The 13362-nt window shown below is 35.4% G+C and overlaps 2 protein-coding genes across 2 annotated transcripts; both read right to left on the bottom strand.

Moving 5' to 3' along the window:
- Positions 1-288: 288 nt before the first annotated feature.
- On the bottom strand, positions 289-5915 carry LOC142977581 (glutamate receptor ionotropic, delta-1-like). The gene is made up of 9 exons (XM_076121554.1): positions 5224-5915; positions 5020-5147; positions 4725-4818; positions 4342-4504; positions 3251-3475; positions 2841-2949; positions 1661-1845; positions 1222-1326; positions 289-508 (listed from the first exon to the last, which is right to left on the bottom strand). Exons 1-9 carry the CDS (start codon positions 5913-5915, stop codon positions 377-379), a joined length of 1833 nt encoding a protein of 610 aa, XP_075977669.1. The 3' UTR covers positions 289-376.
- Positions 5916-10698: 4783 nt separating this feature from the next.
- Positions 10699-13210, bottom strand: LOC142977570 (B-cell receptor-associated protein 29). The gene has a single exon (XM_076121534.1). The coding sequence runs from the start codon at positions 13016-13018 to the stop codon at positions 12347-12349; it is 672 nt and encodes a 223-aa protein (XP_075977649.1). The 5' UTR covers positions 13019-13210; the 3' UTR covers positions 10699-12346.
- Positions 13211-13362: the final 152 nt, after the last annotated feature.

Here is a 13362-nt window from a genome sequence, read left to right as displayed (position 1 = left end):
AGATCGTATCTGCCTACTCCTATCAGAAAAAGGCATGATATTATATGTATGTATAAGATCGAAGATCCAGTGACAAAGTGATAAATATTGTATCAACAACACTAGATTTTCAAACGATTTTTAAAGCTTGAAACCAGCCAAAAGGTAGAATTATACTTAGGATATGTTCATCAATAAAACGAACTATCGTTATAATATATTTCTATTTATTATTTACTATATTTGGCTCTACTTTCATACGCTACTGGTTAGACACTGCTCTAAAGTCCAGTTATTGAGGCACCTCAATCGTGTTTGGTTCTTGATTCTTCTAATATAAGTGTAGAGCTATACAGTTTATTGCAGAAAAAAGAAATAAAAGAACATCATTAGTTCTTCACGTCTCAATACTATCTTCTTGTACAATATGTATCGATTCTTTCTTCACTCTACGACGATTCGCAAATATTTCTCCGAAGAAGACGGCGAATGCCAAGACCACTCCAGACACGTACATTATGAAGATACCCTGCAATTAAACAATAAACTAGTCTGAAGACTAACAATTTAGTAGTTTCACTCCTAAGCAATAATATAAAAATACTTATAATCGACTAGGGACTTTACGAAATGTACAAGTTGACAACTCACAGGAGTATTGGTGGTGCAAAGGGAACAATCACAATTTTTGAAGTAAATAAGTGAGAAAAAAGGTAGGTATATATTTCGGTTTGAGAAAACTATAGATTTGTTTAAAAGACCTGGGGGTCTATCACGTATCTCAGTTGACAACTATACTAAAGTCAATATGCTGTACATTGTTTTCTTCCTTAGATTATAGTGATTAACGCGGTACGTCAAAGCAGCAATGAACTGAATAGTGACCATTAATTTGACGTATACTAGTTGTACTCCTAGTTATCATCCTCTCTCTTGGGTAACTGCTGGCCCTATCCGATAGATAAAGACACAGACAATGTATGAAAACAACTTCCAACAGTCCATCTGGTAAGCTAACCAATACATATTCAGAAGTGGTAAGACCAGAGCTAAGTATATTAAGGGAGAAAAAATACATCATCCCTCGGTTTCTGAGTACATTTAACGGTAGTTTATCTATTCACTAGCGTTTTTTTGTTTGAGTTTAAATGCTATTGAATAGATAAACTACCGCTAGATGTACCTCAGAAACCGGGGGCAAGTGATTTTCAAAATGAACATTTTATCATATGATCTGCTTACCACAACATCAGTCATACCCAAGCGCCTGGTCACGCCACCTTCGTTTTTATATCGCGATAGCCTCACCTCCTGTTGGACCTTGTAATCCAGGTGTTTTAATGCTACCTGTAATTTTAAAGCTCGATCAATTTTTGTACCTGAATGCAACGTTTGGATGCAGTTGACTAAAGGGATAAGCTGTTTTGTACAACTGCACTCAAAAAATTGTGTTTAGTAGTTGGGGTGCAGAGTATATGACTGATGACCGCGAGTTGGATAAAGTGCTATTAGTTGTTTTTAATTTATATCGTATTTTTTCTCGATAGGAGCCCGAAATTTAGTAACGAGAGTATATGACTATAATCTAGCCCCTAATACGTTTGACAACCATTGTAAATGGCTTATTGCAGGTGAAACGCAGCTTCATACACCGGTAAAGTTAAAAAACATCCCTGCCTACCTGTGTCTCCCAAGCCAGCATTAACCCAGACTGATGCAGTCTGCCGACCAACGTGTTAACTTTCTCCGTATAAGGCGAACTTTTCCTCATCATGACTACGCACTGCTCATAGTAGAAGTCTTCCAACATCAACATCATGTCCAGAACTGCGTCTTTGGTAAGATATTCACCTATGGCGAAGTTGCCTGCAAGTTTTAAATACGTTTAAATCGCCTTTTAGAATGTTTAATTAAAGATGTACAACTTTGGTTCTGCTGTACAGTTCTAAGGTTTTCTTTCTTTTAAAAACAACTCCCGCTCTAAGAATTGCTCGCGGGGAGTTTTACAAACATTCAAACAATGGCACGTAGTACAACCAGACCCTAAACAATTATTTATGGATCGCACAAATAATTGTTCCGTGTGGGAATTGAACTCACGACCTCTCGATGCGCTGGTAGTGGTGTGGCCGCCACACTGCGCCGCTAATTTCTGAGCTGTTATCTGACTTCCTCGAAAATGCGAAAAATTAGCTAGAAAGAGCTCTAATATTAGCTTAAACCTTAGAAATAGTTAAAATTCTTTCTGCTAAACATCTAAAATGAAAAACACATTTACCCCCGATTTCTGAGGTACAATTCAGCGGTAGTTTTTCTATTAAATAGCGTTTAAACTCATATAAAAGAAACATCTCTATTGAATAGATAAACTACCGTTAAATGTACTTAGAAACCAGGGGTTCATCTGTCAGACTTATCTTTACAACCGAAATGTTTGTTATCTATTGGCCCACACACACGTGTATTACATAAGGTTGAAAAGTTTAGATAAAATACTGATAAGGTTTAGAGGTTATCTTACATTTCATTTTAACAAACAAGAAAAAAAGTTCAAGCCAGTAGGCAGTGACCTTATAAACAACATTAGCTTTTAATAATACTCTTTAAATAATATACATTCATACATAATATCACGCCTTTTTCCCTTTATTTTTTTCTTTTCTTTTTACTGTTTATATATTATCATGATGTAATGTTATATGCCTGAGAGTTCTCTAACACAGTTCTTGAAGGTATGAAGAGTCCCTAATTCGCAATTGGCCAGCGTGGTGGACTCAAAGCTTAACCCCTCCTTAATAACAGGAGGAGACCCATGCCCAGCACTGGGATACTAATAGGTAAAATTTATAAAGTTACATTACCTGCTGGCAATTTTTCAACGCTAAACGCCATGCTTCTTGTAAAACTCTTTCTTTTCAGTTCTTCAAACGTGCCTGTTCGGAACTGACTTACTAACTGTTTTACTAAAGGCTGAAATAAGATATAATAGGCAATTATACTTTGTTTCCTTATAAAGAAGCGTAATTTTGGCGGCGCGAAAGCACTCCATATTGCTCAGAAAGTAAGCTACAGAAAAGGCGATGTTACCACATTCTTTATTATTTTTAATTTAACTTTTGTCTAGCCGTACTTTTATTTGTAGTAATTCAAGTAAAATTATTTCGTAAAATTTGATAAATGGTGGATATATTATGCATAAAAATATAGTTACTAAGTACTAATATTTGCTTCGTGTCTTTCAAAGCGCCTACAAAAATTGAGACAATCTTACTTCTGTAGACAAAGTGAGTGAAAATATCCAGGCGTCGTGAGTGGCTCCCCATTTCATATCTCTATCGACGATATCTTGAACCGTGTCGATGGATGGTTCATATCGAGGTACTGTGAAGGTGGTCGCGAGTCCCGCGCCGTATGCACAGCCGAGGATCAAACCAACGATCAGTAACCAACCGGTCACGCTTCTGATCTTCCATGACACGCTTGATTCATATTGGGACTGGAAGTAAAAAGCAAAGTAGCTTTGACAAAGGGAAACAACCACCTGTTATATAGGATGTTTAGAATAATTACTTAAGGCCAATTGACTTTTCGATATAATATGTGCGTTAACTGTGTGACTGTTCATGAATGCAGGGATTTTTTCTTCTTATAGAGTTAAAAAACTACTCCTTAAAAATATAATTTAAACGGTAATTTATACTTACTAAATTATTAAATTAAAGACTTTATAAAGTGACCTTAACTCAGCGGTCAACTCTGAACGCACTGTAAAACCACTAGCAAAGCCAATATATTAAAAACAGTTAAACCAATATTAACCCATTGGTAATGTTTGCTTTTCAAACAAATATATAGTCTATACGCAATTATAATAAAAACATTTATAGCTGCAGTAATATAAACGGAACTAATAACTTATCTTCGTAATGGATTTCGATTTGGAAGTACATTTAAGTATTTTTATTAGTTCTGGTTCTAATTACCTTTGAACAAGTTCAATTTAGTTTGGAATCTGATCATTGAGTGTGAATTTCATTACATATTATGAAAAAAAACTCGCTTACCGCGTCTGTCTGTTTGTCTGTTGGTATGTATGTATGTTAAGATCTTTAAAACAACCCAATTACCCAACGGATTTTGATGCGGTTCTTTTAATAGGTAAGGTTGTTCAAGGGGAAAATGTCTAAAAGTTATAAAGGCGTTTTGTAAAATAACTGCTTAAACCGGGCGAAGCCGGTGCGGGCCACACACAGTGATACATAGTTATGGGTCGAAATGTGACCTAAAACATTATCCTCTTAAAAGTTCATAAGTTAGAAAGATTAGATTAGTAGTAAAGAGTTAAAGCACGTAGTAACCTACTTGCGCTATCATCATGCCAAACACAGTCAAAAATGGATGCGAATCTTCTGGGAATCCTTCTGCTATCAAAAGACCAAGCGACGCGTAGAAAAACGTGAAGACCACGGCTAGCCAGGAGTACCAAGTAAATGGCATTAACGGCATCTCCCAACTGGATAGTAACCTGCAAACACATAAAAATATTCGAAGATGACGTGAATTTTAGTGGCTAAAGAGACACTATAGTTTTGCTTAATCTGTACTCTCGGAAAGCACAGATCCCCACGCACAGCTCACGCTAGTTTGAGAGACAGGGACCACACAATAGTTGTTAACACATTTTTGTCACCCTAAAGACAATTTATTTAGTTCTTTGACCCTTTGATTAAACTTGACAAAAATACCTTGGTGCCGGAGCGACGCACGTTATACCCGTTCGTACTATAGCTGCTGAAAAGTCCATCACCCTCCATTCTTCATACCAAGAGTAGAGGGCAGCTGAAAAATTATTCCACCATATTGATTAGGTATAGTTAAATCTTTGTCGCAAAGAAATTGTGGAAAAGACCATTAAGAATTAAGAGACTAATGCAACTGTTTGTCGTTTAAAGGTCAGTCCTTTTCGATCTAGATTCAGATAGATATATCAAATTTCGTAACATTTTTTTATACTTTTTACGACCTTTTCTTGATACTTACTTATTCCCAAATCAGCGCGATCCTCTACAACACTGCCAATTACTCCAATACCACCAGTCTCATTTTCATAAATCTCTCCCCACTGATCTATATCTTCTGGGACTATTTCCACTGTACAATTCAGCCATCTGCAGAAGAACGTATTCAAACATTAACTACATGGAAACAGCATCTTGAAATATTCGAAAATCATCCTACATTTACCTGCAAAGTTCATCAACTATTCTAACTTCAATACCATCTCTGCCTAAAGGATCTAAAGAAGTATCAACATCTAACAATACATAAGGTTTGTACGTAAATCCAGCTACTCTCAAAGTCTTGCCATACAAATTAGTCATATCGTACGGAAACAAGTTCACTTGTTTCTCAAAACTGTTCGAGCAAGAGTTCCACCGATCGAGGTACAATGGCTCGTGTATATGTTCATCTGGACCCACGAATTTGTGAGTTATTAAATCAAATACTTCACAGTCTATATCACGTTTATAATACGTAGCCATTAGCATATTAGCCACGAAACCGCTTCCTTTAGTACTGAACACTTTTGTCGGCAAATTTGCGTCGTTCGAACTGTCATCGTGTGGTAAAATGATGATCTTTCTGTCACTTCTTCGAATGTTTCCTTTATGAATGACTATCTCGAAGGCTGCCACGAACTTGTGAGGTTCTTTCATATGAACCACGTAATCCGAACACCCCATTTCCGACACATTTAATATTTGCTCTACAAGATTTTCTTCATCAAGAATTGTGTAAATGAAGCCTACAGGAGAATGGAATGTTATTGGTTCATGTGTAAAGAAAGAAATACAGTACGAAGTGCTTAAGTATTTATCTATGAGTGAGTTTAAGAGTAATTCTAATGGTAACAAATGCGTCATTTTTAACAACATGATGTATATTTTGTTATCGGTTCGCGAAATATGAACAATGCAACTTTAGTTAATGTCATTGCTAAACGTCCGTCGCTCACTAGGCCGACTGTTTAATATTGATTCTCTTTAGTGTTTTTAGGGTTTCGTAGTCTATGACATAAAGCTGTCAATATAGCTGATATAATATTTTATTAACTAGTAGCGTGCCTTGGAATACTGTCATAATTTTAAAACAGATATTAAATTTTATGACTGCAATATTGTTAATTAAAAAGCGTAATTTATAGCTACATAGCTATTACGTATAATTTACCAGAGTATCTAAGCTAGAAAATGAATGTTGAAGAGTTTATTTATATGTTTGTACGCGCTTATATCTGAAACTACCGATTTGAATTGATAGAATATCTTTGGTATAAAATAGCCTTTTTCGTAATAAGGGTTATAAATTCTGACAACACTATGCCCTACGAACACTATCGCTCTACCAAAATCATTGGAAGTAACATCGAAAAGTATCGTATCAACTTCAATTCACTACTATCAATAGTCGATAGTAGTAGACACTATCGATAGCTGTCAAATTATATGAAAATTCGATCAGCGCCTCTAGCGGAAGCTATAAGAACTATTGTTGCAGTACATTTTAAATGTCAAACTCTCGATGTTATCAAATGTACCGGCTAGCTATTGAAAAAAATTGTATGACATTCGATTCAGCGCCCCTAGCGGGCATCATAGAAACTATTTTGGCAGTACATTTTGAATGTCCAATTCTCGATACTCAATGGTTCCAACTGTAGTGAATCATGCTACTGTACAGAATCTACAGAACCCTTAACCTCTACCCATTTGACTCGCAAATATTAAATAACCACTAGAATTAGGTAATGGTCAATATTGATATTTATTCACTTTCACATTCAAAGAGAGTTTCATATTAGGGTTTGTTATTGTTGTTTGCTATCATTAACTTAACTGCTACGAATTTGTTACAGACAAAATTAATGTTTGATAATTGTAGTGGTTATAAGGATGTGATGATATACTACAAAGGAGGATATAAACGTTGTTTGATAAATAGATACATTAAACAAAACGAAATGCCTCCGTGGCGCAGTGGTAAAGGCCGCGTTGCCGCTATCATTGCGTCAGGAGGTTGTGGGTTCGATTCCCACACTGAACAATTATTTATGCAATCCATAAATAGTCGTTTCGGGTCAGGTTGTGCTTTGTGTCCGCTGTTTGCATGTTTGTAAAAAATCGATCGATAGTTTTTACAAACTAGTCAATCGATTGCCGATAAAAGGCAACGATAAACGATCGATCGATTCACGTGGTAGCGTCTTATAGAGGAATTTACATATTCGTACACAGCTGTATAGTAAATTTACAATCATTATTATTACTACATAGCCATCAGTGCTAATCTGACGAAAACACGTCACGTGAAGTCTCCAGTGTAGATGCGAATCCGGTATATTTATCGTAGGTAAATAGCAAGCTGATCAGTTACTAAATGATCTAAACTTTGGAATTAGTATTTATTTAAAATGTTTAAATTGTACATTGCACTGGACTCAAGGCCTAACCCCTCCCTCATTACGCGAGGAGACCCTTGCCCAGCAGTGGGACATTAATGGGTTAAATTTATTTATTTTATAAATTGTACATTATGTCGGGCTAGAATGTTATATACGACATAATGGACAATTTAAACATTTTAAATATATATTGTAGGTTGTGTAAGTAAGTAGGTATAAGTTGCTATAAATGTGTGTAGCTTCGCAGATAACTTTATTAACTTGCACTTATTTTATTTCATAAAATACAGTTGTCAGACCTCATTTATATTATACTAGCTGACCCGTGCGGCTCCGCTCGCGTGAATTTCGTACTGTTGCTTATTCGTTTGAGCACGCGAATTGCGAAGCACTCGATACACCTACACATAAAAATGTTAACAACTCTTTTGTCATCTAATGGCTATTTACGAAAGGGACCCGAAGGGCACACAATGTGACCCAGGCTCAGGCAGGCCTGATTTCCTGTGGTTACCTTCTTTTCCGCTCTCGTCTGTATCCGTACCAGTTTACAGTGTAAAATATAATACCTTATTATAGACTGACCATTTCTTACCTGTCTGGATTCAGAATATTATTATAGGTACAGACAGACCTATCTGCGCCGGAGCTCTTCAGACGCGTAATAATGTATACTTACGATGAAACGTCCGAAACTGCGTAACCCGTAATTATTTTTTATACTTATATCATCCGTTGTTTATTTTTTAAAACTTACCACATAGTCTGTTTCATAGCTATCCAATTTATTTCCTTAATGCAACCAATTAATTTGGTTATGTATTTCGAACAACAACGCCATCTGTCAGTTGCGGCGAACAACGACAACAAACGAAATTACTCGATTTGCCATCTAGGATATCCCGATCGCACCGGACCCACGTAAACCAACATTTCTGTGTAATATATCATACAACATTTATGTTTAAAAATCTTATAAATGTATAGCATGTTTCAAAGGTATTTTTTTTACAATAAAGCCATCAAAATAAATTAATTAGAAAAAACATACTTTGTTGCGGTTTATAACGCCATCTATTGGTTGGTGCGAACAACAGGTATCGATACGGCAGGCGCCGACTATGCGAATGTTGTGAAATGGATTCGCAACGCCATCTATGGTATCTTTAGGGAAACGCAGGTTCGAAAGATTTCTACGTATTTTTTTCAATTTTCTAAAAATCTATGAAAAATTATGCGATAAAAAGTATCCTAGAAACCGCTCCACTACTTATTCTATGCATATAGCAAATTTCAGTGCGTTCTATCCGGTAGTTTTTACGTGATAGCGACACATACAGACGGAGGACAGACAGACAGACAGACAGACAGACAGAAAAGAAAATTATAAATTGCAGATTCGGTATCAGTATCCGTTACTAAACATCCCCCATTGGTTTTTTTTTAAATATATTCAATGTACAGAATGTACAGAATTGACCTCTCTACAGATTTATTATAAGTATAGATTATTCTGTGGCTAGAAATAACCTCCCTATTATGAAACACCGTGTGCATGCAAATTAGCTATTAGACAATGGTCACTTTTATTACACTAGTTTAATTGATATTGGTAGTAAGTGTTATCAGTAACTAATTAAAACCATTACCTAATGCTGATAAACAGTAGCTACTTACTTACAGTATTTACACCTTGTATATTGGCCACGGTAGTTATCGAGCATAATCTAAAGTCGATAGCACTTTTAACATGTGGTGGATTAGAATAATTTGTATGACATAATATATATTATTATACTACTTTATACTGCCACTGTCACGTGGTCGGTAGTGATACGGCTACCGCACATTGGTTTCGGGTTCGAATATTAGGTCGAGCTAAAAAGTACATAATATATATACTAAATGTTGCTGTTTTTGTTTTGCTTTGAATTTCTCAGAGATTACCCGGAGTTAGGAAGTTGAGGACATAGACCTCCTCCAAAGCTGTCGGTTCTGCGCCTGACTTTAGTGGTTTTACTGGCCATATCCTTAGCCTGTCTCATCAGACTACGAGAGTTAGAATACAGGCTGATGGAAGTAGCTGCATTCTAGGAATGTATTGTGCACACACTTGTACAGGGTCCCCAGTCCACCAGCGTGCTTAATTTATTATTATTTAGTTGACGTACTGTAGTATTAAGTATGTAAGCACTACAATTAGAATCCCTATGAAGCACGCATGTAAGACCTTAGAGCTCAAGTCAACAGTCAACGTTCAAGGCCACAAATCTTAAAAAAAAAACAATCAGGCAATGTTACCAACCACGCGGACGCCACATGTCAACATTGTCAACGTCTTACGGACTTCGTACCTTAATAACTAAGTACAGTTAATCAGTCATTAATAATTAGTATTATTAGTCCAAATAGGATATAGGAACACGTAGCCATTCTGATGAAATCGCTTATCAAAAATCAGTAATACAAAACAAACGTAAATAATGTTGACGTGGTTCATTTTGCATCACATTATCTACAAGTGCCGTCATACATATCTTGGAACGACGGTGATTCATTGTTGTGATATTATTTATAGAGCTTGTGTTGGCAGACGTATGCGCAGACAGCCTACCAGTATTGTTTCACTTTCCCGCGAAATTTAGAAATATAGTTTAATACAAAACTGGCTCTAAAAGACCCATTTATATGTAGAAAGTTAATTGTTTTTAGGGTCCCGTACCCAAAGGGTAAAATGGGACCCTTTTACTGAGACTTCGCTGTCTGTCTGTTTTCAGACTGTATCTCATAAACCGTGATAGCTAGAAAGCTGAAATTTTGACAAATGATGGTAGGTATTTCCGTTGCCGGCAGTAACAACAGAAAATATTAAGGGTGGTCCCCATACAATAAACGTGGCTTTCTCTTATTTTTTGCTCGATATTAAAAACGGTAACAGGAGGACGCCTCAAATTTTCACAAAATAATAACTAGTATATTATAAACCCTAGTAACCCTAGATTTAAATAGGGGCTCCAATTCTACCGTCGGAAAATTAAAAAAACCGATTGGCTTTATGATAAAATCGGCAAGTGAGGGCATAATAATAGCCCCAAGGTCCATTTTTGAGGAGAGACATTGAATTTTTGGTGAAAAAAATTAATTGTAATAGCAATTATGACGTTTTTCTTTAACACGCGACTGAAAATAGAAAATGGTCGGACCTCCGCATATTCCTTCAGGGAAATAGGCCTGTAGGTACAAATAAAATACAGAGATAAAATTATAAATTTATTTTAAGCAACACTGCACATACAAAAATCAATCCCATACTATGGTTACTAGACTACCAAAACCCATGAACAAGCCTTTCACAAACCATGGATAACAAATCTATCTAGGATTAAATAAGTGACTAAAGATTGAAAATTGAAACCGCATTTCTGTCATAAACATGTCAGTAGTAAAGACAGCAGGTTTTTTTTTAATATTCAGTCATACAATAAACATAAAACACCAAGCCTTGGATAGACTTTTTATTTACCTAGGTTGATTTTTTCCAAAATTAAAGGATATGAAGGAAAAAAAATTGTCAGTCCATAGATAAAAACGAATCTTCGGAAATATCAGGCTTTAAAATTTTAAGCTACAATGTTTTGGATGTAATAACACCACAAATTAAGTGAGTTATCTAAATATAACACTAATGAATTAATTAATGTTAGGATCAAACTACAAAATTTTCCTTGATAAAATATGTCTGTTAACATCATGGCCACAACTCAACAAATATCAGAAATTATATTTAATGGATTGAAAGTATATTTAAAGTTGAAATTAATGTAGCCATAAAAAGGTATATTAATAGCCAAGGTCTCATAAAATAATGAAATATCTACCAATATAAAAATATCAAGCAATAATATTTTAGCTATTATCCTCATTAGATAGAAAAATACATTATTCTGTTATAAAGTTTTAATATAATTGCTTCTTAGTAACATGAGATATTTATAAGCTTGTGATAACAAATTGATTAGGTGGAATTATTATTATTGGTATGGACTTTTATCTGGTACATGAAGCAATGTTTGAGTTCAAAGTATTGTAGTTTTGTTTACAACTTGATGCACCACAGTGTAAAATAATCATATGATTATAAATTGTACTCAGTACAATATATATTCACACAAACTGTACTTTGCACTGCTATAATTATTTCCTGAATGCTGTTTTGCTGTCAGGTTTTAAAAAAAAATCTGACCAAAGAGGTTTATAACTTTTTGTGGCCAAAAAAAGAGATATAAGGCTGTTTTTCAACTAATATTATTTTTATGAATACATTTTATTTGTAAAATGCATCCTTCAATTCCAACACAACAAAATAAAAAGACAAAATAAATAAAAGAATCAGACTTTTTTTACAAAAATCAACTTAAAGTACAAACTGTTTCACACTTATAATATAAAAAACATTGATTTTCAGAGACAACTCTTCAAAATTTAATACACTGCAACAAGTACATTGGTATTTTATATGATTTCATTCATGACTGGTCCTATAAATGCAGGCATACAATCTTAATGCCAAACAACTCACTAAAATCTATAAGATTGGAAGTATTAAATGACAACTATACCCACATTAGCTGTTAGGTAAATATAAAGATGAGTAAATAGTTTCAAGTAAATATTTAAATATCAACAATTGATTTAACAAGAGATGGTATTAGGTATCGGAAAGATACTTTGTTCTAGATATTATCAACTTTATCAATCACAGTTTAATAGCGTAGGTATAAAGATATTAATTACACACATAGAGGTGTTAAATATTTAAGCTTTAGTGATGTGCCGACTTGATAAAAGAATAATTGATTTCTTACATCACTATTTATTCAGACCATTAGTTATTATTTTTACAAATTATTCATCTTTCTTGCCATCTCCCCCGGCTACCGTAAGTTTCTTCTGCAGTTTGCTGTGTTCCTCAGCAAGTCTGTCATACTCCTTGTTGAGGCTCTCAGCCTGGGATTTGACTGCTTCCTTGTCCTTCTTCTCTTTGTTAAGTTCTTTCTCCAACAAAGTAATTTGGCTCTTGAGCTCATCAAGCTCCTTCTTGTTCTTCTCATCACCAGCTCCAGCCTGGTCTAACAGTGTCCTGGCGGTAACAGTAGCACTCTGCGCTTGACGGAAGTTAGCTTCGGACTGAGCCAATAACGTTGCCAATTGTGTAATCATCTGGACTAACCGGCGGATCACCACCAGCAGGAATAGCGCAAATCCAGAGATGTAGAAGTTCCTTTGAGCGCGGAATAACCTCATGTTACCCTGCATTTCAGCATCCAGATGTTGGTGTTCTGTTGATTCGATGCTCGAATACTTCTGCATCTCCCTGATAGCGTCCAAAAGACATAGTACTAGGACACCGATAAGTACTAAAAAGTAAATAGACGCTTGACCACTTATGTAAGCGAGAAACTTCGACTTGAAGAACTTGTTCCATTTTGAAGGACTTGCGACCGGCAATGTCAGGAGAAGAACTATTGCTATTTCGGCGTATAAAAACGTCGCGATGATTGTCCACTGAAGACTCATTTTGAAATTGTTTTCTTTCCTAACCGGCAATCAACACCAACTGCTTCACCACCACAAGCACAATAAACAGTAGATAGAGCTCACAATGCGGTTTTATATTAAAATAAAATAGTCGGTGACTAATGCAGAAAATAAGTTGACGTAGGATGAGTTATTATTTTTCGTGACGTGTCCTATGACCAGAGCTGCCAACTGTTAGAAATTATTTCAAAATATCCCCGGTATCGGACAATGGATTACTCCTTATCTCTTCCGAATAAATACAGCAAGGTTGATTATAGCTAAATATACTTTAGCTATCCATTCGGCAACGTGTGCGTTGTATTTCCTCAAAATCTTAAAAT

This window comes from Anticarsia gemmatalis, chromosome 13, assembly GCF_050436995.1.
Source record: "Anticarsia gemmatalis isolate Benzon Research Colony breed Stoneville strain chromosome 13, ilAntGemm2 primary, whole genome shotgun sequence".
NCBI lineage: Eukaryota > Metazoa > Arthropoda > Insecta > Lepidoptera > Erebidae > Anticarsia > Anticarsia gemmatalis.
Note: the sequence above shows the minus strand (reverse complement) of the source record. Positions and strands in the feature narration are given on the sequence as shown.